This window comes from Cololabis saira, chromosome 5 (genome assembly GCF_033807715.1).
Source record: "Cololabis saira isolate AMF1-May2022 chromosome 5, fColSai1.1, whole genome shotgun sequence".
Taxonomy (NCBI): domain Eukaryota; kingdom Metazoa; phylum Chordata; class Actinopteri; order Beloniformes; family Belonidae; genus Cololabis; species Cololabis saira.
In genome coordinates, this window is record NC_084591.1 from 33611222 (window position 1) to 33626012 (window position 14791).

Sequence of the window (14791 nt, forward strand, 5' to 3'; positions counted from 1 at the left end):
CTAGTGGTGAAAAAAAACCTGAAGCCAAACAGTGGCAAGAAAAACTCTTTAGGAGGGAAGAAACCTGGACCAGGACCTGGATCATAAGGGGGGAAGAAACCTGGACCAGGACCTGGATCATAAGGGGGGAAGAAACCTGGACCAGGACCTGGATCTGAAACCTGGACCAGGACCTGGATCATAAGGGGGGAAGAAACCTGGACCAGGACCTGGATCTGAAACCTGGACCAGGACCTGGATCATAAGGGGGGAAGAAACCTGGACCAGGACCTGGATCTGAAACCTGGACCTGAAACATCACAGAAGTGAAAAGGAAGGGGCACATCTACATCTACAGTTTAGCTCAGTATTGTATTCAGTCCTGTAGTGCAGTGGTCCTCAACCGGTACCGGGCCGTGGGTCATCTGGTACCGGGCCGCACAGAGAGAAAAAATAATTTCTGTAGCATCCCCTGATGATGGATGACTCTCAAACTGATGGTTCACAATGTTTTTATTCCTTGGATGTAAATACACTGCAAACACCCTGTAAGAGCTATAAAGGAATAAAATAAAATAGAGTTAGTCTTTCTACATTCATATAAGTTTAATTTAACTTAAATACAGACCGACGCAGCTGCTCGCTCGCTCGCTCGGTAATAACAGCTACACAGGCTGATTTATGTTTCCGCGTTACACCTACGCAGGGCCTACGGCGTAGGGTGCGCCGTCGATTTAACGCGGAACCATAAATCAGGCCTACCGCTAACCACAATACATGAATAATCATGACAGCCAAACTCAATATGTACATAAATACGGCATAACATTTGCAAAGAAAACAAATCCTTATCAGAAGGTGATTTTTGTGTCAGTTGGGCACCACTTTAGCATTCCCGACACTAGTTTAGTCTTTCAGACACACTTTCTACTGCCGTTAAACTTTTACCATCAAAGTCCGAAGCGCCGGATGTTTACAAGGTCTCGGTGAGACGCCTTCAAAATAAAAGCACTAAATATCGGTCTCCTTAATAAATAAAATAAAAGCCTGGCTTTAAATAACGTTAATGAGACATAAAAACACATTTATAGAAATACTCATATTAAAGGTAATTTACATTTCCATTATTTTATTTAATTTTTTCGAAAATTGTGTTTTATTATTATTCATTATTATTATTACTATAGAGAAAATACCACAGTTTTTAATGCCGATCTTGTAATTTTATTTAGTTTTTATCAACTACACCTTTAGATTGGGCCGTGAAAATTTTGTCAGACATTAAACCGGTCCGCGGTTCAGAAAAGGTTGGGGACCACTGCTGTAGTGTATTTGGACAGAGACAGAGTTGTGAAGATTTGGCTTTCATACACCACCACTAAGAATTTGAAATAAAACGGTCTAGGCCGGAAGGCTCTGCACACTAAAGGTGCTGACCCACCAACCCGACGTCGCCCGCTCTCTGCCGACTGCTGTGTCGGCTCGCGTCGGGCTGTGTCGGGCTGGGTCGGGCTCACTAGACACACCGCAAATACGACACCCGACGGCGAACTAGCACGTACGTTCTGCGCATGCGTGAGAGGTAATTCCCCTCCATACCGGCAGGCAGCGGTAGTCTGTATTCAGGGGCTCAAGGAGGAGGACAGCGCTTTTTTTTTTCAAAGCTTTATTGAGAAGACACAAGTGCAATACAAAACAGACGGCACAACCACCTGCAGCTCTGTGGAGAATTAAAATAAATGGCTGGCTGAAATAAATCATTTAGGAAGATAAATGTTGGTTTAATAGATGAAATCTAACAGTTGTAGCTACGCCTGTTAAGAAATTTGCTCCGAAAATTTCGGGATTTTCTGCCTGCCGGCTCCGGAGCTGATTTATGGTTCCGCGTTAAATCGACGTAGAGCCTACGGCGTAGGGTACGGCGCAGGGTACGGCGCGCGTCGCCGCGTAACCTACGCTGTAGGCTCTGCGTTGGTGTAACACAGAACCATAAATCAGCCTTTATTCTGGCGCGGTTTGATAATAACAAGCGAGTTATTATATACATTCACTGAGTGAATATTATGAAAGTAAAATATTTATTTCTCGCTACAAATGTAATCAAAACGCATTTTTATGCAGAAACTAACTCAAAATATTGATTTTATTCATAAGAAATGTCCGCCATGTTTTTTTTTTTTATTCAGTCCGCAAATGACGACGAAAAGCATTCTGGGAAATTCTGGGAACAGCCAATAACAGAGTGAGCTGTTTGACCGACGGCCGACGCCGATTCAACATGTCGAATCGGCTGAAATGCTCCCGACGGGACACCGACCTGTGGCGACATGCGGGACACACCGGGGAAACTATGCCGACAGACGAGCACCGACGCTCACCGACGGCCGATTATCGGCTTTGTGTGTCAGGGCCTTAAGCCTATCTCAACTGACCAAAATCTGTTATTCTGCTAGATGTCGTGCGTTCCCTGGTTACTTTACTTTACATTTACGATAGAAGATTAAATGATCCACGGCATGTGTCAAACATGGCGGAGCAGTGTTGTGGTACGTAGGTGTGGCTGCCCCTGGAACAGGTCGCTTGTGTGTGATGATGACGATGGGGTGGCTGCTGACACAAGAATCCAGATGAAGTCTGATGTTTACAGGTCTCTGATCACATTCAGACTAATGATACAAAGCTGGTGGACAGAGCTTCACGCTGCAGATGGATAATGACCCCAAACATGCTGAGAAAGGAACTTGAGACTTTCAAAAACGTGGAACATGTTTATGACCAAGTCAGTGACCTGATCTGAAACCAACAGAGCAAATTTTCAGTTACTGAAGACATAAGTGGAGGCACAAAGACCCAGAAACAAGCAGCTAAAGGAGGCTGCAGGATTTAGTCATGCCCATGGACTCCAGACTTCAGGACGCTTGTGGATACCAGGGATTGTCATCCAGGTTATATTTACAGTTGCATTACTTCGGCAAGAAACTTTTGAGCCTTGGAAAATGGAGAGTCTGTTTTACTTTGAAGGGGACTTATTATGGCAACTAATACCGTACCTATTTTAAACAGGCCTTGAATGTCTTAAAAACAAGCTTTTGATTGTTTTTGCTAAATAAATTAGAAATTCAGCCTCTGAGCAATGTCTTTATCTTTCCAGTTTCTAATCTCCTTCTCTGTGCGGGATTCTGAGTGGGCGGGCGGCTATGATAATGAGGCACTGTGCTGATTGGCTGCCTGACGCGATGACATGAATGATGTGATACACCGCTACGAAAAAATGGCGGAAGCTCCGGCCGACGGAGTTCTTGTTCCGTAGAAGAATCAATTAATCTCACAAATCATTTCACAAAAAGACAATTAGCATCTTGTTGTTTCCTGATGACTAACAAGATAAATAAGTCCCAGAGTTGTGCAAGTGTCCCTTCATGTTGAACTGCAGAAACCAGGTGGTAAAACTGAGCTCTGGTGTTTTCCAGGTGGAGGGTGTTGAGAAGATCTTTGGTCGCTACTGTACCCTTGTCAACACGACCAAGTCCAAGACCTACGACATCCTGGACCATCGCAAGCTGGAGGTTCGCTAGACTTTACAAAGAACACTTTTCTGAGCACATTTGGAGTAAGTTTCTGCAATAGTAGAAGCTGAAACACATGCAGGACCGTGTACAGGTGAAAGAGAGTAAACCGGTTTACTTGTGACGATTTTTTTATTGGAACTTCGCAGCAACAACGTCATCAGGTCAGTGCACATGTTTAAACCCAGCATGTGTCTGGACCCTGTGACGGACATTTGTGAATACTGCCTCCTGCTGTCCAGTGCAAGTTCATACTTCTCATGAACTAGTTTAAAGTTCAGTTCACATAGTTTAAAAATGAATAGTTCACGTTCATAGTTCACCATTTTCACTTTGAACTAGTTCAAATTCAGTTCATTTCAATATTTTTAGGTGAGCCGCCACGTCCACCATGTGGCGCCAGGGTTAAAGCATTTTTATCTCCTGATTTCATTATAGACGACCCGAGCCTCGACTCAACACTTCATGGGATACTTTTATCAAGACTTCGTTTGACAGGTGGCGCCAAATTCCCTAGTTTATGTAATATTTTCAGAGAATGGTGGCAGTTTCAGCAAATATGACAATAATACACTAAGCTGCAACTTTACGTTCCCCCAAACTCACCGTTCCAAATGGCTGTAATTTTAGACATAAGTGTAAAAACAGATAGGACAGAACATAAACTTGTGTGTTCACTGGACTAGGATGTATTTATTTTTTAGTTGTTTCAAAGCATGGGGCCGTCAGATCCCTCCGTCATTTCTCTTCAGCTGGGGATTGTGGTTCCGAGCATCAGATACACTGGAAATACTGTTCTCCCTGCACGGCAAAAAAAGTAAAGGATGAGGTTTTGCCCCGTGAACGCTCCGGATCAGCGAGCCTTTGCTTTTAGAGGCGCTCATACTTCAATCAATGCTTTTGATTATCGGCAGCTGTCTGCAATTTCCTGTCTGAGTCCCAGCAGAAGCTGTAACGGTGTCATCTGTTCCTCACGTCCTGCTCCTTCAGTTGGACTGTTCAGTTCTGGTAAATAGTGACATTGTTTATCTGAGGTTGTATCTACATCATGTTAAGAGCAGGTGTGTGTGTGTGTGTGTGTGTGTGTGTGTGTGTGTGTGTGTGTGTGTGTGTGTGTGTGTGTGTGTGTGTGTGTGTGTGTTTGTCAGTTTGACAGTGACTATGCAAACTTTCAGCTCCAGGTGAAGGGCTTGTTTCAGTCTCTCCAGTCTCTGCTGGACCTCTGGTTTAAACAGTCTGTCTCGGTGAGTCCAACTCAGTCACCACTGAACTGCTCTGGTGATGATGGGATGTCGTGTTTTGTAAACTGCAGAGATGACACAACTACAGTCTGGTACATGAGGCGACCAGCTGCTGCTCCTCACAGAGAGTTTGTGTTTCAGACGGAGCGAATGCTTGAGCTTCTGGCCGTGTTGGAGTCGGGTCTTGGAGTTCGTCTGGATCTGAAGCGTTATTACAAGCTGCTGCTGCAGCACTATGACATGGAGCTGGCCAAGCTGTGGAACATCTACAAGAAAGAAGGAGGGGATCCGCCCACTGGACGCAACATCCCGCCGGTACCGACCCGGGGCCGACTCTTAGGAACATGACATCAACCATTGTTTATTTTTTTCACTTTAACAAGAACTTGAATTGAGTCAACTCCTTGTAACGGTCCAGATTTCATTTTTACCCAACCCCTCTCCTGGCTCCGTTTTTCCATCTCTGGTCCCAATGGTCCAACTTTTATTTGCTACTGCCTCAATTATCGCATATCTTAAGCAAAAGTCTCTCTTCAAACAGTCAACGTTTGCTGTAGTCTGTGCAGCTCAGAAAACATGCTCACTTAGTGCTTCGTTGATCCTCAGAGGGAAGTTATGTTGCTTCCGTGTAAATTGCTTCGAGGAGTAAAGATTAGATGAACATTACAGGACTGTCTCAGAAAATTTGAATATTGTGATAAAGTCCTTTATTTTCTGTAATGCAAAAATGTCATACATTCTGGATTCATTACAAATCAACTGAAATATTCCAAGCCTTTTATTATTTTAATATTGCTGATCATGGCTTACAGCTTAAGAAAACTCAAATATCCTATCTCAAAAAATTAGAATATTCTGGGAATCTTAATCTTAAACTGTAATCCATAATCAGCAATATTAAAATTTTTTTAATGGCATTACAGAAAATAAAGAACTTTCTAATTTTCTGAGACAGTCCTGTATTTTCTTAATCTATGAGGATAGGTAGCAGAAATAGGCTTGTTTGAAATCTGCAGAGGTCGTGCTGGCGAGCTCTCAGTAGACACCAACTTCCTGGTGCTCCTTATGTCAGGATCTGTTAGGGCTACTGGACTGTTGGGGCGTTAGTGTATCCTAAGATGGAAAGTATAAAGAGGATCACTACACAGCACAGACTACAAATCTGACCCTGCTTCTGTTTCTCAGTTGGCAGGTAGGATCCTCTGGTGTCGCCACCTTCTGAAGAGGATTGAAGCTCCCATGCAGGTCCTGTCCAAGAAGCTGGATCTGCTCAAGGTCTGAACGGCCCTTCAAACGTGAGACGTGTCCTCAGCCATCACAGTGAGCTCAGTAGCCCTTCTGTCTGTCTCTCTCTGCCAGGGCCCTGAGATGACTAAAGCCATCCGCGTCTACAACCACATGGCTGAAGTGCTGGTGAAGTACGAGAAGATGCACGTCGACAAGTGGACCCCGGCTGCAGAGAGCACTGTTCACTGTCTGGACGTCACCCTGCTGGTTCGGGACAAGAACAGCAAGGTGCTGGTTCATCGTCACCCCGAGACATGAAGGAAACACTCCTATCTCGTTAGCTGCTAGGAGTCGACCACGTCCCGGAGCTCACTTCATCATGTGGTTACATGAGTGTAAAATAAAACTTGTTGAGATGGGATGGTAATTGTTACGAATTTACCGATTCTATTGATATCTCTTATCGATTGGGTGTCTTATCAATTCTCATCCAGTTATATACAGTAGAAATATGGTACAAATGACTTTGGCTGCATTAACACTTTAATCTCAAGTGTGCACCAATATTTTGCACTGAACTTCAAATGAACATTGTGACATAAATACAATCGCAATGATCAATTTTTGGACTTTAACCGTTTTTATGCAGAAAACCTACGTTGGATCCCCTTCATTCATTTGCTGGTTTCTTGAGAAACCTGATTTAAGCAGTTTAACATTTGCTTTCAAGTCAGCTGACCACCTTTTTTGGCAGATAAAGTTGTTATAAAGTTGTTGCCCCCCCCCCCCCTCATAAAACTGTCCCCCACAGGTCTGAATGATGGATACTAGGCATGATGGGAACTTCCTATCACCATCTCTGGAGCAGAGTAAATCTGGACACTGCGTCCTTGACGCTCCCTTGCAACTGAAACCTCTGTGTCTTTACGTACTCTGACTGATGTGTGGTTGTCTTGAGGCCACGTGGCTATTAGGTCCAACACGCATCAGTTCCTCATCCTGTGTATTTTGGGTGTTGGTCTTGAAACACTGGACGACAACAGCACAGTTGACTCGTGGCTGTTTTTCAGGAGTTGTTGGTGAACCTGGATCCCGCGGTGCTGCAGGTGCTCCAGGAGGCCCGATGGCTGAAGAAGCTAGGGATGACCGTCCCAGATGCTGTCATGAGGACAATGCCCAGGGAGCCGCAGATTAAAGACTTGTCCAGCCGGTAAGAAGAGCTGTAGTGTCTGCCCCTGCATGAGACGTACGAGAGTCAGGCTTTCACACGACAGACACACCAGTGTGATGTTACTCAAGTTTATAGTTTTATTTGGATCCCCATTAGCTGCAGCAAAACTGCAGCTATTCTTCCTGGGGTCCGACACATAATATACAATACAAGACAAACATTAAAAGCAAACCTAAAGAGCAGGCATCAGATTCTTCCGCGGATCCGCGGAATTCCGCGGATTTTGGTCTCAGCAAAAAATTTCCGCGGTTTCCGCGGAACGGGGGGAAAAAAAAATAAAAAAGTAGGGTTACGGCGTAGGTTCTGCGTCGATTTAACGCAGTACCATAAATCAGCCTTCACAGACAGACAGCCAGGACGCGGCAGCAGCAGACATGAAGAGGAGCCGGCAGCTCAGTTTAAAATACATTTTTGCAGCGGGACAAAAAAGCAGCAGCACTGCTGTGTTGCAGGTAGGCTGTGCAGAGATGAGTATGGGCTTGCCACCCGCCCCTTGAAATACGTAATTGTTACGTAATTGGGAATTAAAAGTTGCGTTCCGTATTGAACCAATACGGAACCCCTTTGCGCTCCGTTGCCTCGTTAAGCCTCAGTTATGGTGCCGCGTTAAATCGACGCAGAGCTTACGCCGGAGAGTACGCGGCGACCCGCAATGTACGCCGTAGGCTCTGCGTTGGTCTGACGCGGAACCATAAATCAGCCTTTACCTCTCACTGCTGCCAACTGCACCGACACCCGACACACGCGACTTTATACAAAAAAAAAAGTCAAGTCAAGATGTCTCCAGAGGCTCCAGACACCCCACCTCGTCCTAAAAGAGGAAACAGAGGTCTCTCTGAGGTATGTCAGGCAGCATGCTGCAGGAACCTCCATAAAAGTAATATAACATCCCAGAGGAGCCAGGCATCTGTTGCACAGTTCCTTATACCTGAAACATCCCCTGAGCTTGATATGGTATGATATGGGACATTTATTATGCTCTTATTTATTGGTCATAATATACAGGTGAAGGTCAGAAAATTAGAATATATTGCTAAACTTAATTATTTTCAGTAAATTCAACTAAAGGTGAAACAAATATATTATTTCCCACTACATGCAAAGTGAGATATTTCAAGCCTTTATTTGTTATAATTTTGATGATTCTGGCCCACAGCTTATGAAAACCCCAAATAAAAAATCTCAAAAAATTTGAATATTTTATGAAATCAATAAAGAATTAAATAATCAAAATTATAACAAATAGTTCAGTGGAGCTCCTCATCACTGAACTTTGAGCAGATCTGTTTGGAGTTCCACACCACAGTTCTGAAAGACAAGGAGCTGCTTGTCTTTTGTCGTTTTGTAACGAAAGGGTGTGTGAAAGGGGGATTCTGGCCATTGTAGAAGTTTAAGATATAATTATCTTGATTTCAAGATTTATTCATGCATGAAGAATTACCCATGATGATGAATGCGTGTTATTATGTTATCAAAATGCATCATTCTTTGCAAAAATTCAGATTTTTTGTGTGTATTCTTGCATTGATAAAAGATGTGATTATGGAGCTTTGAGACCACCAGAATGCACCATTTTGAGTCTATTTTTCAAAATTTTCCGGGGGAGCATGCCCCGGGACCCCCCTAGAGGGTTCGGGCACGTTGCGCCCTCACTCGTCCGCGTCGAGAATTTTCCTCTTTTTTTAGGACAAGCCATTCTGATGCCTGTAAAGAGGTAGTAGAAGAAAAAAAAGGAAATTCTACTGCAAAATATATTGTAGATTTCTGTCAAATAAGACCAATGCTCCTTTTGACTCTCACATTTCTTTCTTCTAACTTTACGTGCGCGGCGGCAGCGCGTTGTGTCGCATTAAATGTAGTCCGGGCGTAATACCTGCTTTGAGCTGGTGAAATTAAACGAAAAAAAAATAAATAGATAAATTAAACAATTCGTCGGGGCAGAAAAAAATCCTCGATAATTTTTCTGTAATCAAATTACTCGAATTATTCAAGGAATCGTTTCAGCCCTATTAATCTATATTACATTCACTGGACATAAACACCAGTTATCTGAACAGTTTATTTCCACTGTCCTCCTCAAACCTCACAGCTGAATCATTATGGCATAAGTGATGATTAAACTACAGACATATTCAAAGTAAGACAGTTAGAAGCTAGGGACAGATCTAAACACAATTTGAATTTCAACATACCTTGTGCATGTGCGTGTTTGACTTCAATGTGGCCGATCAAAATGTTCCTGGGTCTCCCTTCCTGAAGGATCCTTGCGTATATAATTTTGCATTCCTTAGTGGAGACGTCCGTGTCCCCATCTATCATAATTGATAGATACGGAGCATCTTTTATCTTTGCATGCGTCTTCCCCTTCAGTGTATCCGCTATAACGCCAACCAATTGTGCGCATACAGTGTCATTGTTGTATGTTTCGTTAAGTTTTACTCCATTCTTCCTCTGAAGTTCGAGCTCGCTTTTAAATTTAGTGAAGGCTAAATCTTCCCTAGCAACATAGTAGGCCGTGTTAAATTTCAGTATCATTTCTGCCTCATCTGCGGCATGATTTACAGCCTCTTGCCTTCTAAAAGCAGCCGACAGTGGGGTTGCTTTTTCAGTTATTAGCATATCTCGGCATACTCTAGGCTTGAGGCTTTGATTGTGTTTAATTATGGTATCGTGTTTAAACTGCGAAGTGCCTTCACTGTCGGCAAACTTTGTGTTCCCCGCAGCTTTGGGGTAGCGACTGCAACACTCGCAGTTCATGGTGTTCGTCTCCTTACAGTACCTCAACCAGGAGAATTCTCGCAGCCAGTCTTGTCGAAATGAGTGAGTTCGAAACTTTTTTGCCGCTGTAGCCTGTGCCTCTGACTCGGAATCATCGTCCGACTGTGGCTGTGCCGTTTGCACTGGCACACTAGCAGCAGGCCGGAAAAATGAGTCAATTGTTCGCTTCATCGTTCAAACGCGGCACCTCTCCTCTCGACTACTTTACGGAAGTCCATGCGCACACTTAATTATGTGTAGGCCGTAGGCCCCTCCCCCGACTCATTCCCTTTCACACTCATTGGCCTGCAAATATGCGGGTTCATTGACGCACCCCTTCCACGTTTAACGTGTAAAAAAAAAAACATGAAATGAAATTCAGTCGCACATACTCAAATTTTGTTCGCAAAATGCGAGCATTTGGTCGCAGTCTGGAGCCCTGTAAGTCATTCGTAAAAATTGTATACAATAATGGTCCCAAACAACTCCCCTGTGGTACTCCACAAGACACAGCACTCTCATCGGAAAAACAACCATTAAAGAAAACAGTTTGTGTTCTATTCGTTAGATAGCTCCTAAGAAAGGACAATGTGGACACCTCAAACCCATAACATTCAAGTTTTTTCAACAATAGATTATGGTCAATTAAATCAAATGCTGCTGAGAAATCCAACATAACAGCACCGACTAATTTCTTTTTATTGATTTCCCTTAGCCAGTCATCAGTTAGGGCTGATGTTGTGGAGTGACTCTTACGATATGCGTGTTGAAAATCTGTTATTAAATTATTCAGACAAGCAGTTTGTAATTTGTTCAAATATTATACATTCCATAATTTTACTTAGTACAGGTAAGAGGCTAATTGGACGACTCTTTGCTCCTGAACATTTCTCTTTTTTCTCTTTTTTCCTCTTTTTTCGGTAGTGGAATTATCTTGGCACGCTTCCATTGTAGTGGACACAGACAGTTGGAAAAGCTCATATTTATAATGTGACAGATAGGAGGTGCAATTGCTCAGCTGCGACCATTTCTAGTAGCTTGCCATCAAGGTTGTCAATGCCTGACGGTTAATTTTTACAAGTTTTTAATATATTTTCTACTGTCTTTATACTTACTTTATCAAATTGAAATGAATATTGTTTATCTTTCATCATTTTATTTTTTAATAATAGGTTAGATATATTGCTAATGTCAATAGGGGTCATATCGATTAATTTATTCACTTCATTTATGAAATATTTATTAAGATAACAAGCAATGTCTGATGGTCGAGTGAGGAAACTGCCATCCACCTCTAAAAATGATGGTGTTTGATGAGGATTTTTGCCCATTAGTTCATTCAGTGTTTTCGAGTGGGCTGCCATTGGCACTGGACTTCTTTTGAGTTCAGTTGAGCTGCTTTTACTTGTTTCCTGTCTTTGCTGCATGAAGAAAGTCATAGACGGTACGAATACTAGAAAACCACGACCCCCGTCCAGGCCCTTACAGAGCCCTTCTAGGCCCGTCCAGGTCCGTCCAGGTCCGTCCAGACCCGTCCAGACCCGTCCAGGCAGCAGGCAGTCACAGCTGTGTTGGTAGAATCAACAACTCAGGACTTTATAACGTGGATAGGTTTGTTCTGTTATTCACAGCTCAGACGTCACTGCAGCGCCAAGTACCAATAGTGACAGATGTAAACATTGACGTAGATCCCACCTAGTTATATTTCAATTTACCGCCGGTTTATGTTAGTTCACCTGATGTGGTTCTGAAAAATGAATCCCCTGGATAGTCGTCATGAATGTAAAAATTACCTGTCTTACTTACTTACTTAAATTTTATTTGAGAGGGACCATGTGCAATTAAAAACATAAACATTTGATGCATTGCACCAGAGTTAGCCTTAGGCTAATTTGCATCTACAGTCCCTTGGTACAGGCTGAACACGGCCTTCTACCGGACCCCCCTGGTCATTACAGGAACCGCGGTTCCGGACCCGGACCTGCGGTTCCGGACCTGCGGGTCCGACTTTACGGCTGGTGATGAAACGCAGGACACCTGGTGGCCAGCTGGCTCAATGTTTCTCTGAACCTGTCCTCTTTACTTGATATTTGAGATGTTTTTGTTCTGCTCTAAACTTGCATTAGACGGGACTAGTCCGACTCGTCTTTCTCCTAATGGTCCTGCTGTCTTCTGTCCCCGACTGTCCACATGCTGGTCCAGGCTCAAGGACCTCCTGCAGGACTACAGGTCGGCAGTCAGCAGGATCCCGCCTCTTCTCCTCCCTCTCATGGAGCCCCTCATCCGCCCTGTGGAGGTGGCTCTTTCTCCCGGTCTCACCAGACTGTCTTGGAACTCCCTCATCGTTGATGCATGTAAGGCTGCGGACAGACCTGGAGCACCCAACGTCCTCATCATCGACCCTGGAGCCCCCCCCTAATCAGCTCCTCTCCCCCACAGTCCTGGATGGTGTGTATGCGGCTCTGGAAGAACTGGACTACGCAGTGAGAGTGGCCTCGGACCTGTTGAACTGTCGCATCGGTCAGCTGCTTGGAGACATGACGTCCTGCTGCCTGCTGGTCCTGCCAGAGGACTCCCCCATCTCCCCTCAGGACCTCCTGCTGCAGACGGACAGCAACGTCCAGGCTGCTGCCGCCGCACTGAGCTGGTAAGGCTGAACGCTCACGCACTCAAACCGCCGAAGCTGCCGCCAGAATCACAACAAGGAAACGGAAGACTTTAGTTGCCTGATGTCTAAATGTCGTAGAAATGTGTCTGCCGGCAACAGACACGTGAGACCAGCTTTAACTTGTTAACCCCGAGGGATTTTGGAGGTGAATTTCACCCGAACAGGGTATATGCAAATTAAATCAACAATACCTCCAGGACAATATGCATAATCTTGGTCTCAATGGATAGTTAGGACTTCCCAGCATGCATTTCCAGTGTCAGAAAAATTGTGAATGTTCACATGCCTGAGCAAATTGTGATAAAGCAAAGAGAAAAAAATAACATTTTTATGCTCGTCTAATTTGTTTTTAGTTTGCACAGTTAACAACGATATGACGCTTCAGGGGGTCGGGATAAATCCTACAGCGGGAAATTCAATCAAAATGTGAAATCACTGCTCGGATGAGACGCGCGTCCGTGTTTTGACTCTTTATATGTATTTATATATATTTCAGCAATATTTATAGTGAATCTGGATATATGATAGGATACCTCTAAGTGTCAGCTTTCATAAGAGACATAAATTATGATTGTATGTTGAAAGATTCAAGAGTTATGCCCATGGGACATAATCTAATGTCTAATAATAATAATAAAAGTCTTTGTAAGACATAGTCTTACAAAAACATGTGTAAAATACAATTTTTTTGGTATTGTTATCAAATTTGAAATTGCACTAGATAAGGTTTCAGGCTGTGGTCTCAATGTGTTTTCCAGTTAATAAGTCACAGATTCACTCATCTGCAGACATCTAATTACAAAACTAATTTCCGGCTGAAATAAAAACCTTTATTTCAGTGTGTTCAAAGTTAGATTACTCAATTCTAGTAGCACTTACAGTGATTCTGAGTTGGGGGAAAAACTTCAGAGTGTTACCTTTCAAAAGATACCAGAACCATCCCTGTACTTCAATCGGTTCAATAACAGTTTTCAATTTACTTTGGTGCCTTGGATAGGCGTTTTGAGCGACTTTTACAAGAGTGGGATCAGGTTAAAGGACTGGTGTTCAAGATCCGGTAAGAGACGAGTCCAGTTCTCTTCATGTACTTCCTGAGGTGACATCCTCGGGAGAAAACATGCTGCCAAGCTGTTGATCAGATAATCCGTGTGTCAAGCTTTCTGCTCGTGTGACTTCCAAAGGCACGGCCATCAACAGCACCAAATATTGTTTCCTCACCTGTCGGTGGTTTCGTCTGCAGGCAGAGTCAGCAGGTGGAGAAATACGTGTTTGAGCTGATCGAGGAGCTGAAGAAGAAGATGAGGACCACAGAGACGGTCAATCTGCAGGTAGCACACCAAGTGAAGATGAGTGAAAATCAGACTAAACGTTCATGTCCTCCTCACTAATTCTCCTCTTGCTTCCACTCGTGTTTCCTTGTAGGGATCTTTCCAGTGTCTACACGTCCGACACAAGAGCCGCTGCCTGTCTTGTCTTCCTTGCCGCTTCAGCATTCTGATCGGCCAGCTCTACAATAACACCACCAAAGCCCTGGTCACAGGTCGGTTTCTTCTTCTTTCCTATTATGTTCAGTCATCCCCATCGTAAGGTCGACTCTCCTCCTTTCTTATTCTTTATTTCTTCTACTGATTCCTCCGTGCTGATATGTCTTTTACTCTCAGCCACCAGATCATCTCTGGAAGCCCTGTGGAAGAGACTGCATGTCATCAAGCACCAGTTCCGCTCCTCTTCCTCCTCTGGTGCCTGCAGCGGTCAGCTGTCTCCTCCTCTCTTCAGATCGTCCATCCAGCTAGCCATCCCCAAGATCGTCATCAGACCCAGCCTACAAGACATTCAGGTATTCCTGCATCCATGTTGGGTAAATTGGGACGGACTGATGCCTGCGTGGAGGCTGTTGGAGGACGACAGTGATGAGCAACACTTCTATCTCAGAAGGATACCTTTAGTCTTGGGTCTTGCTGCTAGTATTGTGTACTTATTAATGCAGCATGTGTTGCCTGTGTGTCCATCACAGACGGCGGTAAATAAGCTGGTGAGTGTTGTGATGTCTGCCACCAAAGACCTCCCTCCATGGACCCGCTTCCACCACAAACAGCAGCAGGTACATTCATCACTCTTGAGC

At 44.0% G+C, this 14791-nt stretch overlaps 1 protein-coding gene across 1 annotated transcript in view; it reads left to right on the forward strand.

Moving 5' to 3' along the window:
- Window positions 1-14791, forward strand: part of LOC133444885 (dynein axonemal heavy chain 5-like) — a 97047-nt gene that overhangs the window by 12662 nt on the left and 69594 nt on the right. Inside the window, exons 16-27 of the mRNA XM_061722780.1 lie at window positions 3450-3545; window positions 4694-4789; window positions 4928-5101; window positions 5972-6061; window positions 6146-6301; window positions 7084-7223; window positions 12204-12355; window positions 12441-12648; window positions 13910-13997; window positions 14092-14209; window positions 14331-14506; window positions 14684-14770. Of these exons, the coding sequence (XP_061578764.1) occupies window positions 3450-3545; window positions 4694-4789; window positions 4928-5101; window positions 5972-6061; window positions 6146-6301; window positions 7084-7223; window positions 12204-12355; window positions 12441-12648; window positions 13910-13997; window positions 14092-14209; window positions 14331-14506; window positions 14684-14770 (1581 nt within the window). The remainder of the gene's footprint in view (window positions 1-3449; window positions 3546-4693; window positions 4790-4927; window positions 5102-5971; window positions 6062-6145; window positions 6302-7083; window positions 7224-12203; window positions 12356-12440; window positions 12649-13909; window positions 13998-14091; window positions 14210-14330; window positions 14507-14683; window positions 14771-14791) is intronic.